The 27200-nt window shown below is 38.2% G+C and overlaps 1 protein-coding gene across 1 annotated transcript in view; it reads left to right on the forward strand.

The window, feature by feature from the left end:
* The first annotated feature begins 21628 nt into the window (after positions 1-21628).
* The window catches only part of LOC148827937 (neurexin-3), a 379354-nt gene continuing 373782 nt past the window's right edge, over positions 21629-27200 (forward strand). The window contains exon 1 of the mRNA XM_088924829.1: positions 21629-22820. Coding sequence (XP_088780955.1) covers positions 22124-22820 — 697 coding nt within the window. The 5' untranslated portion in view covers positions 21629-22123. The remainder of the gene's footprint in view (positions 22821-27200) is intronic.

A 27200-nucleotide genomic window follows, 5' to 3' on the forward strand; every position in this document is an offset into this window, starting at 1 on the left:
GGTGTAATTGTTATAATTAGTGTTGCAGTGGGAGGACAGATGGCACATACAGCAGAAAGAAAGAACTGTGTCCAAAGGCAATAATATTATCAACAAAATCTCAAATGTTTCATTTAGGTTACTGCTGTTCTTATAGTGCTGTTATTTTTTAGTGGCGGACTTTTAACTAGGTGTGGGAAATGACCAGATCTGTTATGTTAAATATTCTTCCTCTAAAAGGAAAGAGGTCCATTAGAAAATAATTTTATTTAATTAGTAGGAAATAATTAATTTGAATTAATAAATCATTAATGATAATATTCCTCACATGTGACACCTCTCATCTCAGAGGGTGCACTGCTTGCCACATTCTTTCACAAGGACACTGGAGCTCACAGCCCTACTACTATAAGAGTGCTATAGGGTCTTTAATGTACGTGTTGAGACTTCGCTTCAAGGCCTCCTACAACATGGTGTCCCTTTTCACTCTTTTCACTTGGTTTGGAAATTCTGGTCTGGACAGAAGAGCGCCTCCTACTGGTCCACCAACACCACTTACTGTACAGCGGCAACCTGGTTTCCCATCCCCATCCTGACCAGGCCCAGCTTTGCTTAGCTGTTTGTTAAGTTTTTAAGTATAAATAAATTCATAATTACATTTTAGTCAAAAATTTGCATCAAAATAAAAAGATTATCTGATCTGAAGTTCTTCCATAAGTTAGTAAGAGGGATCTGCCCAATAACCGTGTGATATCACCTTCGTCAAAGCAATCTGTCCTACAGATATTCAGCACAGTATAACAAGACACAATTCAGCTGATGTAGTCTGCTTTTTCCTAATGACTCTCAGAGTGTTGGTTATATAAATAAAGAGAGGACCAGCATAGCCCCGAATAAGCTATATTATATCACATCTTTATGGAACCAACTTCATTCATGTATTAACTAATATCACATCTCTGTGGATCTGAATTGTTTTATTAGTAGTTGTGTTTGTATTTAGGAAATATCTTGGTTTAGGTAAAACATTTTATATATAACTTACAGTACATATGTTTCTTTAACTGTGGAACTCCTAAAATCTAGGGCCTGTCCCATCACCCATCTTATTTTGATAAATATGTTTTGTAGTTTGACAGTAAAAGGCGAGAGACACAAGAATGATAAACACATGGGTGCAAAGCAACCAAAGATTTAATACTGAGGTAAGAATTAGAGGGACAGGAAAAAACTGAACACATACAGAAGGATATGTGGCAACAAGATTAGGGATAAGCTCAGTGGCATGAGATTTAATGGACACAAGAGCCATTTCAGAGGAAAGCCAAGGAGTATATGTAATAAAAGCATGATGTTTGCTGGCGATGAAGCAACTAATGGCTTACTTAGGTATCAAGGAAATGGTTGCATGATAAATACAGCTTGACTGTTGTGGGCACCAGAGAGAAAGAGAACTCCAAGAGGATTGCTCTGGTGGCTGAGCTGGAGATTGTGGAGATATTCTGTACCAGGGGCAAAAGAAAAAAAGACGTGACTTAAGTATTAAGCAAACAGGATAGTGATAAAGTGCATACTGAAACCACAAAACCTTTATTAAACTTTGGTTAAATAACAGTGAGCTTAATGTGCCCACGTGCGGTGTATGCAGGCCTATCTGCAAAAAAACAGAACGCATATATAGTTTGATTCCAAGTTGAATTTTGGACAGAAAATTGGTGCTATTATGAAACCCCTTGCCAAGCAAAAGTGTCACATTGTTTTCGCCTAGAATGAAATATAAGCTCACCTTTGAACTGAGTCATTTCTGCAGTACCTGTGTAGATAAAAATAAGAAAGGGAGAAACAGAGGGAGAGACACAGCAGGATCATCATAATCGGCATCTGTCAGCGGTTGCAGTCCTGCTGTGGTGTTGATGATAATATCTTCTGTGCGGTGGCTCCAGTGTAGTTTAACATACAAAAGGCATTATGCCACATAAACATCTTTAAGAATAAGCCATGAATAAGCCTACCTAAAATCCTAAAAATGTCACCAGTGGTAATGAAAAAACAAAAAAGAAACGGATATGAATAATGATCACAATGCGTCTTTTTTGTGGTCGTTCATCTGTTTGCATCTTTCCTTGCTTTTATAAATACACAAAACACCTTCTACATATTAGCCAGAGTTCATAAATTATAAAATAAAAAAAATATATAAAACAAAGGAAAATAGTCCAATCACACTTCAGCTCCACTTTCCATGAAGAAAAAGGGACACTTCATGAGCAAAACTTAACAATCTGGTAACACAATATAAATGCTACTTAATAAAAGGTAATCAATAACCATTATTAGCAGCACTGACAAAATTGACTTCTCCTCATCAATCATCTCCTCTGTGGAGGAAATACAGCTCTCTATGGGACAGGGGGAGCACGGCAACATCACATTACACTTTTAGCAAAACTGTTGTTAAGTTTTTCACAGCCGACAGATAGTACGGGTTAGGTCCCAGAAGTACTCTTGCAATCCTAAAAGAGCTAAAGTTTGCAAGAGTTCATGGTCTTGTTGTCTTGTAGTCTTGTATCTCTGCCCCTAGAAGCTGATGGATATATATTGTTGCTGCCACCACAAATCAGTTTGTAAGATATTCTCTTGAAGATATTTCTCTTGGAATGATAATGAGTACTCAGCTGGCTACATTTTAGAAGATCCAATGTTTATTTAAATTTATCCCACTAGCAGGCATTTTCACTTTTGAAGACTGCAAACAGTTTATACTCACTTTCACTTTACTGATGCAGAATGTTTGCAGACTGTGTAAGGGTAGTTTACTTTATGGATGTCAGAAGGAGAACTTCCTAGATTCACAACCAATCAATTAACTGGCACCATGGCAGTGGACATTTTCGTGTTTTCTACTTCCTTGTTATGCTTAACAGTATAATAATCTATTTTCTTATAGAGCCAATGGATGCATATATATGTAGAAATTCTGTATACAATGTAATTCAGTGTAAAGTATAGGCAAGTTACAGATTGATCTGATTATTATTTTAATAAGAGAGATGGATTTCTTTCTTTCACCAGCTGTAAAGCAAATAAAGCAGCTTCTGCTAGAGGAAATATAATTTGAGGAGCTTAATGGCAGTGTACAACACATAAGTAAACGCAGATTTGACATTAATTCAACTAAAGTGCTTTTATGACTTTACAGAGAAGTATATTTTTGTGTATAGTTTATAATTCGTTTCACCCAGTGCCGTGCAGGCCTTGGAATTTTCTGAGGGGTAATGCTCCATAATCTGTCTCTTGATATCTGTTTTGGTTGTAGTTGCAGTAGCTAAATAATTCTCATACCTAAGCTCTCTGTAACTCTCATTCAGAATTAGAAGTCATATAAAATGAAATGAGAATAGATGGTGGGAAAAAAAGATCTGGAATTTTCAGAAATAAAAATAAGATGATCATGAACTGTGGTAGAACTGTCTGGAAATAAAGATCTTACTGCAGAAATCACAAACTGCTCTGTTTCTCAAAGGAGCTTTGAGAACATGTTTAACATGGGCGATGTGAATGTAGCTCTAAATAAAATAAAAACAAAAAAGCATTTCAGCATTTACAGATAACCAATCACTGAATAGTATAGTCAGATCAATGGTAGCAAAGGAAGCAAAACACAATTTGCAATTTAATCCCCACATTTAATTTGGGGGTTTTCCTCCATTGTACATTCAGCTGGCTTTTAGTATGTGAACACATCTGGGCTTGGTCCCCTGTGGACTGAGGCATCTGACTGTAATTGAATGGCTGAGGGCCTTAGGGACACCACATAATTAAGCAGTTCTGTGTTAACAATGAATGCATTAAAGAATAATCAGACTTGCTTATTAACCTTATTTATACATCATACATAAAGCTGCTTTTTGTATCGACAAATTTTATACTTCAGTGACATTTGATACTTACCAGGTTTTTTTTTCTAAAATAAATGAAAATTAGCTTTTCCTGGCTGCCCTCACACAATTTCCATGGAAGATGATGTAAATTTGATCCTGTCTCCAAGGTATTCATGTATATCAGCTCTTTCTGTTCACACAATGATGATCACAGAAGGAGAGAGCATGAAGTGGAATGTGATGTGAAAATGTTACTTTGATGAGTGTGGGAATTTTCTCCAAATGGGACTAAAAGCAGTAGTGCCTTACATTTTCCTCTGGACTTTGAATTCAAGCTCACCAGGAAAATGGAAAAGATAAAGATGTTTTTTATCCCTCTCACACAAAGTTCTGTGGCATTTCCTGGAGTCTATGAGGCACTTTTCTTGAAACCAAAGTGTCAGTTGGTTTGACAAGTCTTTCAGCTCGATGTCCAGACAGGATGGGGCATAATTGGATACACTTTGCTTTCTTCCTCTTTGCTCTCCCTCAGATTAACATTACATCACTCAGACTCTTTTCCAGTTCACAACACCATGTGCACATACTGTAGTTGAAGTTATATCAAACTATGTTTTGGGGAAGATTTTTTTTGTAAGAAGCAGTAATAGATGATGTAGTGATCTTCTTTGAAAATAAATAAAAGGTGTGTATAGCACATTTTATGGAGAAACATAGCATAGTTTCTGACTCAAAAGGAGATCTCATGGATGATCCTGAGCTCTGCTGGGTTAAGCACCTCTGGGCTGCAGATGCAGAACACTGTCATGCAAGCATCTGGTCAACAGCTTCTGCATTCTGATGAAGAGGCCAAGTAACTGATAGGAGCTAGATTACTGAATGAAACTTGTTCTACCTCACTCCACAGAAGGAGTTAAAACCTGTAGATTTTACAGAAAAAACAGAGACAACTTTATTCTGCTTTATGAGAACAATCCGTTTTTACAATAAAGTGCAACTTCTCATTGCGAGTGTCTCTCTTTTTGCAAGTTGAGTCTTTTATTTTTCCACAACCGAATCAGTAGTGGAAGAAAGGAGAACAAAACTTCACTCCAAGTGCAACATCATTTATTGTATTTCCCCCTTACGATATCCACTAAAATATAAACTACTACAGAACAAAAATTGCTTAGGCATGCAAAATTGTTGGACACAGATCTACATACAACATGGCCCAATAGAATCTTGAGGACACAAAAATGTCACGTGTCATTTCTCTGGTGGTTCTAAAGCTCCAATGTAGCTCATTGAACTGGTGAAGGGAAGCTCTTTTCTGCTTCTATTCATTTGCACTGTCATTCTGTATCTATAGAATTACTGAAGTGCTGTAGCTTATTCACCTATTTAACCACTGAAAAGATGAGAAAAAAACATTTGATTATACTGACAACAGCATGGATGGAATATATGTTTAAGAACAGAGTAAGTGAATTAATAGTGCTCACAAGACAAAATGATGACATCCATTCTGTGACATAAGAGGCAGGAGAGTAAAAAACATTTCAATTAGTTTCTTTGTCCAAAACACAGAACGAAACCTACTGTACCACTTAACCCCACCTCAGGACCTTTCCCAGATTCTTCACTGCTCCTGGAAAGTCATGCGCTTTTATGGATTTCACACCAGCTAAACTCTCAATGATTTAATTGTACCAATTATTATCTTAATTAGTATAAGTTAGCATATTTTCCAGGTGTCTATTTACAATGAGCTTTATAACCTTTAAAACTGTAGCACTGCAAGACCAGTGCCTTATGGAATTCAGGGCTGTGAATAGCAGTGTCATCATAGTTTTCGGTTTCAGTATTCAACACAATTTCAAGGGAGGTAATTAGCTGTGCTTCGACTTTTGTCTGAGAAGCAACCTGGGACTGAAAAAGAAAACATGAAATAATTTTATGTAATATTCGCTGATGCAGAAATACCACTTTTAATGCATTCCGAAAATTAAATTCAGAATCTGTTCTTCTCTATGTGGGATTAATCAGTCAATCAGAATCAGACCTAATCGGTGTTTGTTTATAGGTAAATTCAATTTCAGCTTTCTGCAGTCTGCAGTCTTGTACAATTGTGACCACTACAAAAACAATATTCCAAGCTGAAGTGTATTCTGGTTCTTATTCAATCAAACAAATACGCACACTGTGCTGAATACTGAATAGGACTTCTATTGAATCTGAACACTTAACTCCATGAACAGATCTTCTAACTACTAATTCTGTCTTTATAAACAATCTCTTCCAGCAATATGAATGTTGAAATATTGAAAAAGAGTTTATTTAGCTGCTTTTATTTGAAAACAGAGCCATAGTCCTGAAGTCACATCTGCTATATGCACATGTCCAGGTGACGGCAGAGAATTATGAAAACTATAGTCACAGATGACAAAGGTTTGCATCAGAAAATTTATCTATACTCGACTTTAGCCTTTCTCAAAGCTACGTTGGAGAATGGAGAATTGATTAAGATATTTTCATATTTTCATTGAGGGATTTAACGTGCTGGAATCATTGGCGCTGTCCAAGGTGACAATGCTTGATTGCAGCACAGGAGTAACTTGGCAGTATTTAAAGGCACCAGAGGGCACTTCATGGGTTCATTTCGCAAGCAGTTAAGGTTGCACTTGGAAGGGAAGTACTGTAGGTGAGTCTACATAGGATCTGTGTGACTAGGGAGCAAGTGACAGTCTGGAGGTAGAAAAGCAGACGATGAGACAATTCCACTGAACAGTTCCTCCTGAATCTGGGACGCTCACACAGGAGTCTTGCGTGAGCACGGCTGCTGCCCACCTGGGGACATACACTGGAGAATGCTTGCAATGCAAGAGGTAGGGACAGGGTGTCTGAATATGAGAATAAAATTATCTATCCATCTGTTTTACTATCTATATACAGTACAGTATCTATCTACAGTAGGTATTGCTATAACTATTTATTTGGCCTCTTCCAATTACAGTACTACAGGAAGTGGAACAGTCTTGGGAATTCTTTCTCACTCCATCATTTTGCCTAAGTCCAAAGTCATCTAAAGGCTAATTAATACACACACCCGTAACGCCTTGTGGCTACAAGCTTGTAACACACACCGTAACCTGGTAGGATGTTCCTTCTGTTATCTTACTATATCATCACTTTAAAACAATTGACGTTAAAAAAAGCAGGAAAAATGAAAGATACTAATGGTTCCAAGAGAAAAAAGTGAAACATAACAGTAAGTACTACAATTTGTTGAGTACTGTAGATCTGTGTATCTTCAGCCACTCTATTGTAAAGTATTTTAATAGATGGAAATAATATTGGAAATAACTGTTGTATTTCCAGTTTAAGGGCTAAGGTTGTTCTGGGCAAAACATGAATGGCCTGCTGTTCAGAGAACTGCTACTGTTTATAGCAATTCCTTAAAGTGTAGACATCACATTATGTGTGCTGTATCAGACAACCAAGTGCTCTCTCCAAACACAGCTGTATTTTAAAGTGGCTGATTCCATCCGACACAGCAAGACCCCAAGGGAAGGCTTAATCTCTTTTCAGTCTGACAGAGGTTTCCTATGATTACAAAGGGGGACAGATGACGGTTTTAAATGAACCTAAAGATCACCAGTCTCAATCGACAGCAGAGAACTGTGATCCATCCTGACAAATCAGGAGGCAAATGTACATGTGAAAAAGGAACCCTTGGCATGTAAGTTTTTTTTTTCATTCTTGTACAAATACAAATGAAGTCGGTATCAGACAAAGTCAGCATATTTAAATGAGCAGCTTTGGAATAGTGAAAATACCAGACATCTCTTTCACTCATTTCCTTTCTCTGGTTATTTTTTAGGGGTAAATATTTCAACTATTTAATCACCTTTCACAGTCCCCTTTTTTAACATGTAACACACATTATATCATGTTACAAAACATGAAACGTAACAGAAGTGATCAGAATGTCTAAATTTCTCTTACCCTGGCCTTCCGCATTTCTGCCCTGTAGAGAAAGAGATTCTTCACTGGCTCAAACAAAAGATCATTCAAATCACAAACAAAGTACTACCCATCCACTAAAAAATGACAAGACATAAGGAATTAACGATCATGTACCTCCATCTGCATATTTTGTTTGATAAATTCCATGAACTCAACAGCTTCCACATATCGGCCACCCAACAGTGAAGGCATCAATGTGAAGGGAAACTTCTTTTAATTTATGTGATAACTTTATCAGCGATGAGCAAAATAACACAATTTGGAGTATCCTCAGGTACAGTATGGGTATGGGGACTCCAAAGCAGGAGATACTGTAGCATGATAGTGATCTTACTGTATGTATTGTAGAGGACAACAGATGGTGTGCACTGTTATTGCTCTGCTGCACAAGGGTATTGTTCGATTGGAAGACGGGCATGCAGAGCAGTACTTAAGTTTCTGTTTTTTTGAAGATATCAGATAGTCATATATCAGAGTATAGATTAAATAACAACAGGTGGTGGGCAACAAGTATAAAACAATGGCTGCTGTTTTGAGCTGGCACTTTAGCAGCTAGTTTGCACACATTAACGAGGTTCATGTCTATACAAAAGGCATGATGCTGTAACTCTCTCAGTGTCTTCTCTAGTTCATCACATCTTTGCTGCTTTGGCTAGTACTATCTCTTTCTTGCTGATCCTGTGTCCCCTGCTACTTCAGAACTTGGCCAGCTTCCTGTCTTTCCTTGTATTGGGATTACGACACCTGTCGTTGCCTGAAGGCTCCTGTCCTGCCAGACCCTCTCGGAATTCTTGTCCCTTTTGCCTCTTTTCTCCCACTCTTATCCCCTCAGCTCCAAGTCTCCTGGCTGTCCAGAAGCTTTAAACTCCCCCAGGCCTAGATGTCTGTCTGCTCTTTCTCCTCCCTCCTCCCTTTGTGGTGCAACACGCTACCTGAGCTAATCAATACCACACGTGAGAGCCTTCTCAGAGCACACCTGTTCAGGATGCATGTCTCTCTGTTCTTTTCTGTTTTTACTCGTACAGTTTCAAACCGCAACAGCCCAGCTGTACTGCATGTATAGACTATACTGTAAAAGAGCCATGACATCATCGCTTGAACACACGCTTTGTCTAATCTTTCTTTTTGTCCACTGAAGCTTGTTAAAAAGGTTAACATGTGAGTTCAAGTAAGATGTTTCTTTAAAACAGCTTCGGCCAGAATTATTAGGCACCCCCTGGGCAATAATTTTGATAGAATTATATTTTCTGTTTTTATTAGTAGTGTTTCTATTGAAAGAAAAAAAACTATATTTTGTTACTCTCCCATCTGCTTATATTACAGCTTAGAACCTTTTAGGCAAAACTATACATGATCCATTGTGTGGATAGCTGTATTTTCCAATTTCTGTTTTTGATGTTTCTGAAAGCTGATGTATTACTATTTTTTGCGCATAATAAACATTTATCAGGAAAACAACAGTTCGCTGACAGTAGAATGGAACTGAGGAGGGAAGAGGCTTGAATCTTCTCCTCCTACCTGCTGTCAACAGGGAAAAGACTTTCATTGTTGAAATTCATACTTGGGAAAGATGTATTACTTGTGTAAAGACATATTTCATGTCTTTAAATTATATGCACCATTCACAGCATATACCTGGTATACGGTGTATAGTGCAAGCCCACTTTCCTGCTTGCCGTGATTCCTCGTCTCAGATCTTGAGACACTGCTGTTTGTGGTTTGAGCGTCTCCCGAGGCGCTGAGCGATCTGTTCTCCAGCAGCCCACAGAAGCTGACCACCTGACCAGCCATCGGTGGGCAAGAGCTGAAGCCAGAACTCAACCAGCAGGGAGGAGGGAGTGTGTGGGAGGGCAGGAGCCCAGTGCAGAAGGCCCTGGGAGAACCAACATGGCACAGGCCCAGTTCCTGGGATGACTCAAGGGCTGTAGAGCAGGACAAGGGCAGCCGGAGCGATGGAGCCCTGCCACTGTCTCAGCACAGCATCAGTCCCTTGCCATCGGCTGAGTCACAGTCACACCCTGTCCTGTGGTCAGATAGGAGAGGAGCAGCACCCCAGTGAGAAAAGGAATAAAAGATCCTGGATGTTCTGGAATTATACACAGAGAAATCAAGTTATTAAAATTCACACCAATATTGCTGAGCATGCTCATTCCTGCTTTTTTTTTTCCTTGGGATGAAAACACTAGATTTTAAATGCATATTGTAACCAAAGGGCACTATGATGAAAGTAACAATAATAATTTCTTGCATTTATATCGTGCTTTTCATTTCAAAGGATTTAAAAGTGCTTTACTGGATAGGAGTAGGCTGACTGCAAGCCTGAAGTGCAGACCCCACCTGGGTGACAAACAGCAGTGATGTACCAGTGCCCCCATGAGCCACAGAGAGTGGAAGACTTCACCTACTGGAGTTGCACTGTTATACTGGGTTATCAAAAAGCGCACTGAGCTCAGAACACCACTTTAATATTTAAGACAAAGGACGACACCTCCAACAGTACAGCATCAGCTCCTCCAGGTCACCATGCTGGGGAAATGGACTGAAGATTGGGTCCAGAGGGAGGAGTGCCCCCTGCTGGTCCACCACCACCGCTCACAGCAGTGACCTGGTTTTTCTCAGAGGTCTCCTATCCCAGCACTGACCAGGCCCTGCCCTGCTTAGGTTCAGAGATTTAACAGAATCCAGCTGACTACAAATTGGCAATGTTGTCAAATTTAGTTATGATAATAATTCATACACTAGTCCAAAAAACAGACATCTGTGTTTGTAATTATGTGATTTGGAGAACTGAAATTAATAAGCTGTGAATCTACTGTGTGTGGATTCATGGACCCTGCTCCAAACCAGACACATTCTACAAAATTCATAAAAGATTCCATCTTCATGTTCAAAATTAACTCACTTCCACAGAGGGTTTTATACAAATTACCTGTGAAATTAATGTACTTTAAATATCATTCTGGGAGAATATTGTCTTCTTCATCAATACTGAGTAATTAATGTGTAAATAATGAAAGCTGGCTTTGAGCCATACAACACAACGGACAAGTAAGACTCACATTAAGTACTGAGGCACAATTTCAGTGCCTAAGCTATAATGCTGATGTGTTTACTGAGTGTTAAAGTATGTTCTTCATATTCAAAAATCCTTGAGAATACTGGAACCATCTTATTCACTGTATTGTATTGAGCATTTCCTTCTGTCTCCCAACAGATATAAAAAATCAAATTGTGTGCTATGAATTGAGATTAAAAGCATTGATACATCTAGTAGAATGTTACAGAAGAAGTCAGTTTTCTTTAAAATGAGCATTTTGTTACAGTGGTCTATAAGATAAGCTTTAATGTGCAAGTAAATGTCTTTTTCTTTAACACACCATGCATGTAAATGGGTTTAATGTGCATATTGACAGGTGTAATCAATAATCAATAACTATTTTTCTTTTATCTGTTTTGCATATTTATGTTAAACACTGATTTACTTCTTCAGAGTTTTTTTATTGAGACTGAGACATAATTTCCTTTAAACTGTTGTAAAATAATGCAGCTTTAGGGTCCCACAAAGCTGTGGCCCAGTAATTTCAAGGAAGTTTTTTTGTTAAATAAAAACTCCACAGATCCATTCCCTCAGAGGTTTCTTAAGTACAAATTTGAAGGCTACAAAGGTGATAAGTAATTCCTGCAGAAAATTCACCTTCTCATTACAGGAGTTACTTTCTGTATCTTTGTACTCTGTCTCCTGTGTTAATCACATAACCAGGTCCAATGTGTGTTCTTCATTGCTGGGCTCTGAAATTTGCAGAATTTGATTTCAGTATAACATTTAAATGTTCAAGTTAAAGTCAGGAAAAAGAACTCAGGACTAATGTGCGTGTTGAAAACAGCTGGGTGATATATGACTCTAACCTTTCAGTTATTGGCCTTTATGCATATACTCAGAGACCAGGGAAGGAAACATTTGGGATTGTCAGAATAGAAACAGTGTGTGGAGGACGGCGGTTTATGGCAGGTGTGCTCCAAGGAATGGAGGCTGTAAATTCAGCTGTTATTGCGATTTTTGTCATCGTTTTTAAACAATTGTTTATGACTTTCTTGTGATACTGGCAAATCAACACAATAATAAAGTTAATTTATGCGCTACCACTATCCATATTTTGGGAAGCAACAGCCTGGTTTCTGGAAACGAAAACCAGCTTGTCAGTTTATAGGGAGTTTACACTGAAAGCTTAACATGTCTTAAACTTCCAAGGAGATGATGCAACTCAATCTGTCTTGTTGAAAACAATTTGACTGCCCTTACAAGTGTTTATTTCACCATCGACTCTTAAATGCCAGGAAGATTACTTTGTAGCTGTGGATACTATAGCTAAAAAAGGGGAACTTCAATTAGAACAAACAATGCAATTCAGGTTTATATATGAGGAAAATGCAGGTTTTCCCAGTGGAAAGTCAGAGATTAGAAATAGATGCCAGTTGTTCTGTTGCATATCACAAAATCACTAACACCAGGTGTTGCAATGCGACAGTCTCCCTCTCTGGTCTACACATGAATCCTTTACAGCAGTGTTTTGATTTCCAATTTTCAGTCCACCGGGTAGTGAGCTTGCTGTGTTATTTTTAATTAAACATTATCCTACAATTATGCACTGTAGTTGCACTATCTGTGTAACACTCAATATGGACATTGATCATTTTTAGACTGTCCCAGAGGGATACTGAAGTTTTATTGGTACTTCACTATGAATGTTGTGAGTCTGTTAATTAAGAAATACATAACAATTAGAGATATGGTTAAAGATATCCAGGTGAACAATTAATTATACATAGACTATCAAAATCCCACTATAAGCCAAAGCATTTAATTTTCAGCATGTCTGATGAATTGCCAAAGTTATAGGTTAATGACTTAGTTAACATCTATTGTTTGCCAAATCATGGCAGTAGATTCATGAAGAATAGCAGATATGTTGTTCAAGAAGATATATATAACCAACTCCAAACTGCATTCCTGTATAATTATTACATACTGTACACTAAAGCATTGCTCCTATTTTTATGACACACATTCAAAAATTTCAAGAATAACACAAGAAAAATATCAGTATATGTATTAGTCAACATAATTACATAAAAACATAATTATTATAGATTTTACTTTAATTGTTAACATTACTTATTTTAATTACAAAATCTGTGTTCTATGAAATAAGTGCTCTTTGAAATAATCATTTTTCAGTTAGAATGCACGTACAATATTCTGATCATACAATACCGGCAGTACTTATTGTTAGAGCTTATGTAAATGCATATGACTGTTTTCGTGTTAGTTTACAAAAACCATACACCAACAGTATAAATTACATTTTCGGCATATTTATATACCGTATGTTTGTATTTTCCAATGGTAAAATTTGTTAGAGAAAAAAAGCAAATAATTCACATTTAATTTCTCACGTTGACGATATATTTGATACGTCTACCTGGAATGTAATGTTTATGATTTTATATCACAATGGGACTATCCTCATGTACCACGTAATGTATAAAAAACCTAAACAAATCTCTGTATTCTACAGTACATTCCCAGACTGGACTTTCACGGCTTTATAAGTTGTATTTTAAAAATAAAAACAGTGGTTGTAAGGTAGATTTTTTATTTGCAAAAAGTGGAGAAATATGTCACCTTGGTTCAAACATGCTCTCCTCCGAAATGAAATAAAATAAAATAAAATAAAATATAGCCTTTAATCACAATTTTCCTCAAGCAGGAGGAAACTATGGGAACGGGCCAGGCGCGCGAGTCCTGTCCGGCCGCCTCGAGATTCAGCACCACGGCCAGCGCACGTGCCCGCACCGCAGGCGCTGCCGTGTCCTGCACTGTTGGCTAAGAAATACTGTACGTCGCTCACCGTACCCCCCTCAAAAAAAGAAAATACATATAAAACTGCATAACAGTCTAATTTATAAAGTGCTGTCAATGTGCATGCTATTCGCATTTCAGGCTGCGACGGCGCCGCGCTCCGTAGCTCGATGGGGGAGGGGATGTCGTCTTCACAGAGGTTGACATCCTATTTGGGTTAATGTTACAGTAGAGTGGAAAGCTACAGTAGGACTTGATATCGGTGGCGTATAGTTACACGGGCGAGGGAAAATACGTTTTTGTATTGTTGTCCCTCGTACTAAAAGCACAGGGAAAGGGACAGGTGTTCTATAATTAGCCGTGCTCATCGGTGGCTGAAGTCGACACCTCTTGTGGTCCAGTTATCTCTGGTGCGCGGTATTACAGCTGCCGTTTAACCCATAAAGAAAATTAAACAAATTAAAGACGCGGAATGTAGGCTGAAAGTACACCACAGCCCCACTCCCTTTCATAAATTGTATTGGTGCGACTGATAACATTTTTTACTTTCCAAATAGTTAATAGTCCTCAACCATTTTCAGAATGTAGTGCAAGTTTGTTTACAATTAAAACTCCGCAGCTTTGAAGGGGCATTTGTGCATTACTTTAAAATATCAAACTTTGCGAACATGTTGCTCAAAAAACTTTTGTCACATCCTCTTTCTCGACCCCTCAGTGAATTTATGTGATATTAGATATATATGTACTAAGGAAAATTATTTCAGCCAAGCTGGTGATATTTCAGTCGGCACAAGAACGAAGCAGAACGAGCTGGGGAAATTTAAGGGAGAGAGAAGTCTTTCCAGTCGGAGCAGCAGTGCGTGTGTGCGTAGATATCAAAGTTTGTCACCGAGCAATAAATATTTTAAACGCCCTACGCTGTCTCCTTGTTGACGGTGGTCTTGTCCAAGCTACGACTTTAAATGGCGTGTAGCGTACTAAATAGAGGGCGGACCTGAGTGGTTTGTGTGTGAAAATCTCGTGATTCCCTATCAGTCTTACTGAGCGAACGCCGCTCTGTAATCTGGTGTAATAGACACAGGACGGCGGAGTCTTCTCCAGCCTGCAAAACTGGTAATCAGCCTAGAATCGCACGACACCACCTCCAACACTCGCTTCAATCTGGACCTAATACCTTACACTGCAGGAATGCAATTTGGATTATTATTCTTTGGATGTCTTGACAAAAACTAAGGTAAGGAATCATTTGAAAGGTTGTTTTAGACATACAGATTAAATTCCCTTGCAAGTCTCATGAGTAAAACCCTTCTGTATCTTTATATTTACTTTTGCCTCTGCTGCTTTTCTTGAATTTGGCTTCCCGTGACACGCGAATTTATAAGATTCCAGCTAGACTTCGTTTTCTGAGGAATGATTGCGCCCAGCCGTGGCTCATTTGACCGAAGTACACTGAGGACAGCAGGTGTGTAAGCGGGGCTCGTAACATTTGCTGAAAGTTAGAAACTTAAGAATCAATAATTGATTACGTATTTGTTTTTCCCGAGCGATCAACAACTAAACCGACTCTGCAGATCGTGAGACTGGATTTCCAGGCATAAAAGTGGTGCATTTTCTTAATGCATGATGACTTTCAATCCCAGAGCCGAGCCCTCTCAGGGACCTGGTGATGATAGTGGAAAAACCCTTAGCTGCAGACAGAATGACTTTGATATTCGAAGGTCTTTGGGCATAAAGACGGCGTGCAGGTGCTTTTCAGTAGGTGTGGAGGAAAAGCCGCAAGGTTTTAGGTAGAGACGAGGAATCAAAATCAGTCGTGACGGGATTAAAAGAGATCATCTGGGTTAGGTAAACGGGATCCTTATTAAAAACATACTCTCGATCCGCCGGAATCCCTGCACCTTGCACGGAAAAAAAGGAAGAAACGGTTCCTCAAACCAGTGAATGGAGCCGTTTCTTACTGTATGTTAGAGGGAATATTGAAACTGCACAAAATGTAAAAAGTGACGTAACCATTATTTAGTTGACTGCTTTCAACGGTAAGAACCCTCTGTACTTGCACGACTTCTTTCGGAAACGTACTTTATAAAATTTTAACAGACTTCTTGTATATTGGGTAATTCTGCTCTGTGAAAACGGTACTTTTATAAAAGGTCCCGATGAATATAATCAATGCACTTTACGTGGTAGCAGATCGCGTTTCAGGCGAGAAAGCAATTTATTTGCTCGCAGCCTGCCGCTGAGTGCGAACACATCTTTTAATTCGTACTGTTTGAGTAAATAACCCTTTGGAAAACTGCAGCACTTTGATCTTTTCTCTCTAAAAATTCCATTTTAGTTTTTTTTTTGGTTTTAGGGTCTGCTTATGAATTTGAACTGGATAATACTGTACGGTAGATACCGAGTAGTTGTATTAACAGAAGTAACATGGTTACTACTGTAGTTACAATTCAGTCGCTCCAAAAAAAAGTCCGACTTTGCTTAAACGAAGAACTACCTTCAATGGCTGGAAGTACGCTACAGAGGTCAAAAGCTAGACTCCTGGAGTCCCGTGCGGTTGAAGCGTGTTGTACATGATGTGTAATAAGGCGGAAGGGACTTGTGCTGTGAGGCGAGCGCTCCCCGCACGGAGGGTAGTGACAGAGACGGTTTTCCGCAGGAGGCACCGGGAGTTTCTGGCGTGCGGGAGCGGCGAACTCGCAGCCAGCCCGAGTACTTCCACAGGCGAAGCTCTCCCTCGATTTTTTTTTTTTACCTCCAAAAAGGATTCAATGAAAATGTGATTTTTTTTTTAATGGACACATTTAATGTGAATTAATTTAATTTACCACTAAGAAAAAAAAAAGAGCTTTATTGACACACACACAAAAACAAAGCTGCAAACGAAATCCAGTCATACAGTACAGTAGCTTTTCCCACTCTTGGACTTAAATTTAATTGCGGGCAGTTGTAAGCAATTGTTTTTTTTTACCTTGGTAAAAAAAAAAGATTTCGGAGATGGGGTGTGTTGGAACTTTGTCTTGTTCCTGCCGCAGCTGTGCTGAAAATGTACAGGGCCACATTAGAGAAGCCAGCGGCGCCCAGGACTCGCAGTTCTCTTTGCTATTTACAGTACAAGCCCGAAGCCCGCATAAGAGACGCCAGGCCTTTCTTGCTGTGGTTGATACACATTGTGCCTTGAGAATATACATACCGTTAGAAGCATATATAAAATAACAAGCACGTACAGTAGGGTTCTCACACATATAATAATGGACGTAACCCCATATACTGTATATACAGTATGTGTAGTTTTTTTGGGGGGAATTTGCATAACAGACGGCTGTCATGTGGTTTAAAAATAAGAACAGCATAGATTAAAATGGTAAAATAATTAAGGCAACGAGTGATGAGCCCATGCAATTATTTATGCCTCTTTACTGATTGCACTGCTGATTGAGAAGCGTTTCGTGTCATCACCTTGTTTTCGGCACAGCGAGGCCCACCACTCCTGGTCGGAAGGCGTGTTTTTAAATATAAGATCAAGGTCTGAATTATCATGTGCTGTGCTTGGTAATGTGTCTGGTAGTAACCTAATGTATTTAACGTTTTTAGGAATACATTTTAGAATTAAAGACATATTATACTCACGTTTATCTCGTCGTAGGAAAGGCAACTACACAGTATAGCGCCTTATTAAAAGCAGATTCAAGCTCGCTGGTGACATAAATTATATTCCTTAGATGTGAACAATATGATAACTGTCGTTAAAAGTGAAAATTGTCCTTATTGCATGGGTTGGGGTTTATAACACACTGTGCTTTGCCACGCCATCATTATTTTAACTGAAGTGTTCGTTGCGCGGGCTCTGGATTTGTACTCGATGTCTCGTCTCTGTTTTCCATTGAATTCACTCGTTTTTTTTCCCAACACAAACAAAAAACCCTACTTAAAATAATCAAGGATAATTTAAGGTTATCGGGCCTTGAATACGGCTGATTTTATTATTTTGCATTTCATACAAATCAATGGTACGACCTCCGTAAAATGGTCAGTTTCTGCTCAATGCTGTATTTATGCTGTTAATGCAGGGCCTGTATTTTCTGTTTTAGTTTTATGTCTCTTTTCATTGTGTCGTTTTTTTGTAGTTGGTCGTTACTTGCCGGCTAGTAGCTGTCCTTTTACACCAAGCAGAAACATGCAGAGGCGTTCAAAGTAAATGTTGCCTTAATGTCAAGCGAAGAGCGACTACGAAGCCAATTACAATTTCCAGAGACTAATTATTTAATGGGTCGATCATTCTAAAATTATTTTCTGTTGCCGTGTCTTCCTCTTTTCTGATTTCGATAGAATATAACGCGCTGTGTAATGTTTTAAACTGTTGGCAACTGCTGACAATAAGAATGTTGTACAGAGAACAGTAAATACAGTATAAATATTTAAAACGTTTTATAAATTGCTTGCATTTTATAAAAAGATTTGCAGTATAAAATTGATTTATAAAATTGTCCAGCTTGTCGTTATTCTTCACAAGAAAAACATACCAATGGAAGCTTGCTCTTCAAGTCTAAAGTTGACATACTGTACAGTACATACCTAAAATATTTTTTATAATTACTTGAAGGCAAATTTTCAAAAAATGAAATCAAAAGTGAAAACATATATATTTTTTAAATTTTTAAATGTGTATTATAAAACGTTCTATGTTTTTTAATTGTTTTAGTGTTTTCAGTCTGTATTGAATTTGTGAGGAATATGTGTTTGCCAGTTCAGCCTTATTGTCCACATGTCCTTCGGGCTGGTCGTCTGACTGCTGCACATTGCAGTCTCTTGTCTTTCGTGGGTTCATGCGTGATCTGGAGAGGTTGCTCCTTCTAATCCACAGTTTAGGAATTCGGCTAATTTTTGAAAAAGAGTCTTTTTTTTCAATATACAGAACAAACGAAAAACGTGTGAGCCAGACACAATCACAGTCTTGTTGTCCTAGCTGATATCCCAGCTTCTTTCAAGAAATGGCTGGATGATCCTCAGATCAGTGAGCTGCTAGCAGCCATATGAGCTACTGTAGGTGGGCTTAATGGCCTTCTCCTGCTTGTAACTCTTACTGTATGTGTTTCTAGGTATATCACTGGACTGTGGTAGGATGATTCCATTAAAAAAGGTACATTGAATTTGGAGTATAATAATTTAATAGCCACTCTAGATTTTAGTTCCTTTTTAAATTCCCATATTTTAAATGGTTTAATATCCGTTACTCTAATATTTAAAAATACATGTAATTGGCATGAAGCCTGCAAGAGACACCAGTAGTATTTTCACAGAAGAAGAAGGTGAATTTTACAATTTAGAGTGCGTCTCTTAAGACGTTTGAGGAGGCCGTGAGTGGAGCAGACAGAAGCTCCCTGGGCTCCATGAAAAGCAGCGGGAAGGAAGAGCAGGAGACGAGAGCTGGTCTCTCTCCATGTGGCCTTCTGAGGTCTTGTGCCACAGTCTGGCCACCCAGTGATTTCTGTGGTCTGAGGTGGGAAAGCGTAGCAGGCTGTGGTAAAGATATACTTCCACTGGGAATATTGCTGTCCTCCACAGCTTAAATATGGATAAATAGAATTGGTGGTAAAGTCACTGGAATGGGCGACATCGCAAAGAGCTGATTGGTTCCAGAGAGAAACATTTTTTTTTCTCCTGAAATAAGAAACGTGATGGTTATAAATGGAGAGACAGAAGTTGTTTCGGGAATTAAGCATTGCAGCCAAGGTTCTATAGTTCAGGCTTATTTACCATATGTATTAAACTCTCCACTAATTCTTAATTACTAAAATAATTCTTTAATTCTCTAGCATTTTCAAATAGTAGGGCTGGTTCTACTTTTTAATTTTTCTTGGCAGTATTGCTGTCACTTAAGCTTGAACAATGATGTGCACCAAATCATTGCTGAACACGTCGTGAATTTCAAATAAAGAAGTATTCCTTCATTCAGGCTAGATTAAATGCCTCTCAGGTTTCATGATCTTGCACAGTCCCATCTCCTCCCCCAGAGGCCTCACAGACAAGCCAAACCAAGGTCTCCATAGGGATTGCATGTACAGTAGCTTCTCAGTGGGACATATCCTGTACATATAGGTGAACACGATGCTATCTATAATTTAGCCTTTTCACCCCTTACTTCTGCTTCTTCGGTGCAGTTCTTTTAACAAAGGAAGAGCAAACACATCGATGTCAAAGAGATGTGACTGATGCCACGACGAGTATCAGTTACAAGAATTCAATAGCTCTCTGCTTGAGTTAAATTAACTATGCAAGGCAGGTGGTTAAAGTTCTGCATTATATTTCTCATTATTGGAACCTTCCTGGTCGGTTGCCTATTGTCTTGAAGAAATGGCTGCCCACGCCTGTGAGAGGACGGAGGGGAATCTTCTATGCATATTAAGTTGCACTTTGTATATTACCATGGAATATGAGCACCTCTATTGTAATGCTCGGATCACTTAGCCTAGTAGGAAACCAGTGTGGCATCTAAATGATTTTTCTAAATGATCAGATTAGGTTAATCTTAATGTATAAAGCAAATATGCAGTTTAACATATCAGATGGGGTTTTAGATGTCCACACAAGTAGATCACTTAGTGTTCAGATAATTGTAGTTGAAAGGCTGAATTTTCCAACCTTGTGAAGTGCACATGAGTTTACAGTATCCGTTTTTTGCACATTTTGTAAGAATAACTTTACTGTTTGCATTGATTGTATAAATATACAGCACAAGATAGGTAATTTAAATATATACTGTACACACTGAGCTTGATTAGATTGTGTTTGTTAAGATGTACATTGTTTTATTAAACATTAGTTTCAAGTTCTAAATGGATGTTGGAGGGTAGAATGGTGATTGAATAAGTCTAAGCCTTTTTTCAAGATTTTATCTCCACAGCCACAACAAAATCTATAAATATAACATATTGATATGCAATAGTAAGTGCAAAGTGTATTTGCTTAAAATATGAAAGCCATGAGAGATCCACATTGTCCATAGAGATATCAGTATAACCTTGAATATTTTAAAATAATCTGTCAAGTGTGCAGAGCTATACAGTATCTGTATAAATTAAGTTATAATTCATACAGATTATTACATTAAAACACTGATTTTTTTAATTGCAGAAAGATGATGTTTCACAATTATTTGATTATAAGAAAGGATTAGAGACTTGTTGAATATTATAGATGAACAGATGAAGAATATTAATGGGTCATAATCTGAATCTTCATTTTTTATCAAGGAATTAACATGCCCCGAAGGGAAAGAAAAAACAACATTGTTTTATCTGGCTTTCAAATGTATGTGGAGTGGGAGATTTGAATTAATTGGTGGTATGTAGGTGGACATATGTATTTTAACTGTTTTAAAGTTCTTTCTTCGCATTGAATTTCTGGTGGAAAGCCTTTAATTTTCTCGTCATCAGATAAAAAAGCACTGCAGTATTGATTGATAGCTGTGTCTGCTATGAGAATAATGTGGGTAATTTTCAGAGTAGATGACCGATAACACAAAAGAACCTTTTGAGAAAATAGCTGGAAAACTTTTAATTAGATTTTGATACCAGCTGTTTTAACTCTTTCATGGATGCTGAGAAGTGATCTCACTTGTATTTGGTATTCAGTCTTGAATAAGTACTGACACATCTACCCCAGAGAAGAAAATACTGCCATTTTCACACGCTTGTTATGGATGAAATGGTAGAAATAAGAACTTGAGCTGGAGATGTATCAGTCAGAACAAAAGAAGGGAGAATTAAATATACAGTATTTCTGATATTACTAGTTTTGTGTTTTGAATTTTTTAATGCCTAAACATCATCAGACGCATGTATTGTGTAATTAATGAAATGAAAGTACAATCCCTCACAGTCTGTGTTTCTTTTTTGTGCAGTTGTGATATTGGAGAGTCTGGATGAAGACATTTACATCCTATGGACTAAACTGTTTCCAAGCCAATATGAAGACTGATGTGTTTATTTTGATCAAAGTCAAAAGAATCATCACTCCAGGAAGTCCACTCTGTCCCCTGTTGCCGGCTGTGTGATCTGAGGATAACGTCCAATATTCTGCTCACTGGCAGCAGAATAAATTTTTTCCCTCACTGTCTTGCTTCTCTTCTGTGCTCGGAATTAAAGCTGGTGCACTTTTGGGCTCTGATGAATTTTGTTTGGACATCCTGGGTAATTTCAATGGCCTTAGTGCTAATGCTCACTTTTTAATTTTCCACTATTCCTTTAAAAAGGAATATTTTTAGAGATTTTATCCAGCACATTGCTTAACCAGTGTCACATTTTGCAGCTATTGGATATATTGGATTATATCTTCAAAGCATATTCAATGGTATCTTGCTGTTAAGGATTATTGCTCCCTAGTTTTTCTGTTTACAATGAATCCCATCTGCTTTTCACTTAAGGTGCATTTGCTGCTCAGTGCATTGTTAGGCCTGTGTCTTGGCCTGGAGTTTGCAGGGACTCCCGGCCAGTGGGCCCGCTACCTTCGCTGGGATGCCAGCACACGAAGTGACTTAAGTTTCCAGTTCAAAACAGATGTTTCCACTGCCCTGCTTCTCTATTTCGATGATGGCGGATACTGTGATTTTCTCCAGCTGATGGTAGTTGAAGGCAAGTTGCAGCTACAATTCAGCATCGATTGTGCAGAGACCACCGTTGTCTCGGATAAAAGGGTCAATGACAGCAACTGGCACTTTGCCATGGTCAGCAGGAACAACCTGAGAACTGTCCTGGTGGTGGACAGCGAAACAAAAGCAGACGAGGTCAGGCCGGAAAGGCAGTACATGAAAATCGTTAGCGACCTGTTCATCGGAGGAGTTCCGCAAGATATCCGCTCACCTGCTTTGACACTGCCCTCGGTCAAAAACCAGTCCCCGTTCAAGGGAGTTATCACAGACCTGAAGTACGGGAACAAAGAGCCCACACTGCTCAGCAAACAAATGGTCAGCTTGGACATGGAAGGCATGTGCTCAGAAAACCTGTGTGAAAATGGTGGGAGTTGCTCAGTGGTCAAGGGGGAACCAAAGTGTGATTGTTCTAATACAGGATATATTGGACGATTTTGCAGTGAAGGTAAGCACAGTACTTTTTTCTAATGATATGTCATTTTTACCTGTGAACCAGAGGCACTGGGGTGAGGTAGTATCTTCCTCACTGCCCTCCACAGTTCTAGCTACCTGGCTGTTCTCGCTACCTCTTAAATTGATATTTTCTCCCTTGAAGGCAGATGGAGTGATTGCGCAGTCTTCTGAATGTCTTGGTCCTCCCTCTGGATATAGAGCCACAAGTCTCTTTCGACATGCAAATTTTAAAAGAAGCCTTTATTGATTCAGATGTCATCTTTTGGCTTCCTCTGTTGCTATTTTATGCATACCCACAACACATAAGAGGTGCAGCTGTCTGGCTGTTCACTCACTGCGTGGTTCATTAACGTTGAAAAATAAATCTGGATGTTTCGTATTTAATCCAGATCAACTATTATGTCAGAATTTGACATAAATTGCAGCTTTTCCTTTGATTACTGTATGTAATAAAGCTTCTTATTACCGAGGACTATAAGGTGCAATAGAGGAATCTTGTTTTACCTGTTTTTATTTAGTCCCAACCTTTTGCTTCATCTACAGATTTTATTCAAGGGAAATTGCTGTGGATCTCGTTTTCAGGCTTCTTAAAACAGCTAATTTTTTCACACAGGATCCAACAGTCTATACTTGTATTTGATGTTCTGTCATATTTTATTGAAGTACCTTTCCTCTGGGGGTGTTTAGCACGATCTGTTTCATTTTTTCTGATGCTGCAATCAATATATTTTAAACTGTGTACCAGACGACTGCTCTGGCTTTATGAGAAAGGACATTTTCTGGTGTCAAAGCTCAGGTCTTGACTGTGTTTATAAATCACAAATCCACACACATGGAAAATGTTTGTTATTCAGGCTGCATATTTTTCTTAACATGCGAATAAAACCACATAACAATTTTAATTTTATTAATTTATGAATAAGGGCAATGTTGAATATTGCATTTATTTACAACAGGACCATATTCTACAGACCCAATAAAGCAGTCAAACCTGATTTCTGGCACAGAAAAAAGGACCCTTTGTTATTGTCTTCAGCTCTAGTCATTTAGCCAATTCACAATTAATGTTTTGAAAATCATCTTATTAAAAGATATCTTTTGCTTTTAATCTGAGAAGTCACATTATTGGTTGTAAGTTGTCAAAATACCATGTTTAAAAACCTGCAACAAGAATTAATTATTGTATACAAGTTGTGCTGAAGGACAGTTTTCTGCATTTCCCAGATACTTTATTACTGTTCTGGGAATGGCCTGAAAGCCCTCTGAGATCTCTCCTTTGGAAGCCGAGTAGCCTGTCGGCTGCATTACTGACCTGTGCACCTGGCTATTTGTTCTCTCTGGCCAAAGGTGGCAGTCTTGAGTGTTTATCATCATCAAGGGCTATTTCTTGTGTATTTCACTTTGTTCTCTTCTGATGATTAATGATGTTTCTTTTCTTATTAATCTATATTGATGAAGTGCACATTGCAAAATTGAACCTTGAGCGATTGCCATTTTATGCATGTACCGTACCTGGGATTGACCTACGTTTTGAAAGTTCACTGAGTATTTCAAAAGTGGTCAGATTATAAAACATGATTATTGCCCAATATTTTCTTTTCAGGTTTGTGTACATTTCAGTCGCAGGTCTCCTCCATGATGCAGAGAAATAAAAAATGGATGCTGAGCATTTAACAGCATTTAAAATTATCTTAAGGTTTTCAAGTAGCTACAGTATATACTGTAAATACTGTAAATGTTTTAATAAAACAAATTCTAATTACAAGTGTGTAAGGTCATTTTGATGTTGAGAAACAAATCTCAACTCCAGATTTTTTTTTCGTTGAACCATGTTTAGATCCTGCAAGTTTTACAGAAATCAGAAGGTACTGACTGGGTTTTAATTAAAACTGTTTATCTTTTCCCTCTTCTTCTTTTATCAAGGGTTTGCTGTTAAGATATTCCTTTTCAATGAAACAGTATCCTTCTTTGTTTATTTTCATCACTTAATCAATGAGGGCTTGGTCCATTTCAATTCACAGCCAAAGGTGGTGTTTGAAAGGTGTAGCTCAGGATGCTGTGTGCAGAATGTCAGGAGTAAGCCTGTTAACCATTAATACAAGAGGGCTTTAGCGACAGTTTCTCTTCATGAGATGAAAGCATTTTTGCATGATTGAAAGTGAAATGTACTCTTTGGCTTTAACGAAATGGGCAGTAGCAGCCTAGATGACAGTGTGGCCTCGACCGTGAAATTTCCATTGCAGACACATACAGTAATACCTGAGACTCAAAATTGCACCTTTCTGATTTCTTGTTCTTTGAAAACCTAAAATTGCACAAATGTGTTTTGATCAAACAAAATGTACAGTATGCACCAGGTAAGTTTGCAATTTAGTTACCTATGTCTCCATTGACTTGTACAGTATATGAGTCATGCAACATGACCAATAATCAGTCCAAAAGGGCTTTTTTGCCCTCCTCCCTTTTAATTGTAACAAATGGATTTATAACTGTTGTCAGTGATGTGGATATGGGTGTCTTCTGGTAGGATGGGGCCACAGATTGGGTCATCTTTGAGCACCTCTGCCTTCCAAAGATGTGGTCATTCAGGTCCAGAAATCAGCATCTGACTGTGTTTCCCAGTGCAAACACTCACAATGAAATATTTGTTAAAATTAAAAGGGCTGATGGATTTTTATATAGACTGACCTACAGTATATGCTGCCCTTTGAGTCTGTTTATGTGCCGTGTTCCATTTTGTCTGGTTAGCTGTGTTAGACTACTGCCGTGGCTGTAAAGCTGCTTGTCCCAGTGGCATGTCCCTTTCCAGTGCAGGGAGAGCTGTTACAGGCTGTGCTGCTTTTGCAGGCTGGTAGCAGATACGTGGGGAGCAGTGGACAGGTGGTTCAAGTTGATTTATTGTATGTGTGCCTTTTCGTCTTGTAATGTTGGCTCAGTGCTGCAGTGTACTGATAGGAGGCTTGGAGTAAAATAAAAAATAAAAGCATTTTTAACGGGCTGAAGTCGTTAACACAGGTTCTGACACTAAAAATAGAATTGTTTACAGGATCATCTGTGATTTATGCTGAGGGCTGAGGAATACAGTACTGTAAATGTTTAAGCATGTAGGCATAAGTACAGTACACACAAGTCAAAAAGTACTCACCCCAGCTCTTTTGAAGGGGAAAAACAAGAACCGTTAGGCTTAGAGCTGTTTTTATGCGGAAAGGGAATTCATTTTGAATTTGCAATCAGTTCCTGCCCACTGTTAACCAATCTCTTCACCCACTCTTACTGTGGCAGTAAAGAAAAGTGATTGTTCTCCTGCTGTTTTAGGGCCAAGTTAATCCCCACATTAATTGATACAGCTGTTAGTTCACTAAGCGATGAGTACAGTACTTAAAAGGAAGGACAGAAATATGCTGATTGTACAACCTTCAGACAAACTCAGAAGCCTGAACTTTACTGTATAAATATATTGGTCTAAATAGTAAATAAAATAAATATACAGTATTGGTCTTTTTGAGTTTTTATTCGGAATGTGAGAAGTTTACATTAGTAAAATATCTACCCTCTGAATTTTTAATGAATGCAATACTGTAGATCATAATATTATATGTAGGCATTTTATTTATGCTACATGATGAAAATAAAATCTGTTAACTTTATCCTTCAAGATAGTGCCATGTTGAGCTCTTATTTGTATACAGAGCTGCAGGTATCTAATGCTTCTGAATACAAGCAGATGGCCCAAATATTGTCAGAAATATTTGCTTCAGATAAAATGTATGCCTGGTATGCTGTAATGATTGAGATAGCCACAGTTAATATTATATGAAAATCTGTATAATCAGAAGGCAGATTAAAATAATAAACATTTGGCAATAAAACAGATTTCCAGTCTGCCGTTTTGTGCAAAGCACAGCATATTAAGAAGTCACTGTACTGTAACTGAGATTTAAACCAGACATTGCAGACTGTGTGTACTTTCTGATGAAATGCTACAGACTGCCTAAAAATGGCTGAATTTAGAAATGTAGGTTTACAAAATTGTTTAAATGGAAAGTTGTGTGTTGCTATGGTGTAATTTACAGAGAGTAGACGTTATTGATATAAAATACAAATAAATGCAGACTGTTGGATGAAAAAATATGGCAGACACTTTAATCCACACGCATAGATTTCTTGAGTTAAGTGATTATGGGAGGAGCCTGAACAGAAGTCATGCCCTTTGTTGACAGGATGGTTGCATAGCCTAGTGCACTGGGACTTTAATTGGACTTTAACAGAAATAACCAAAAGAATGGGGTTAAAGAGGATGCTATGAGGATGGCTTGAAAGTGACTGTTTTTACAAGAGGGCTTCATGTTGCTAAAGTAGTTTAAGACAATCC

This window comes from Atractosteus spatula, chromosome 9 (genome assembly GCF_055471065.1).
Source record: "Atractosteus spatula isolate fAtrSpa1 chromosome 9, fAtrSpa1.hap1, whole genome shotgun sequence".
Taxonomy (NCBI): Eukaryota; Metazoa; Chordata; class Actinopteri; order Semionotiformes; family Lepisosteidae; genus Atractosteus; species Atractosteus spatula.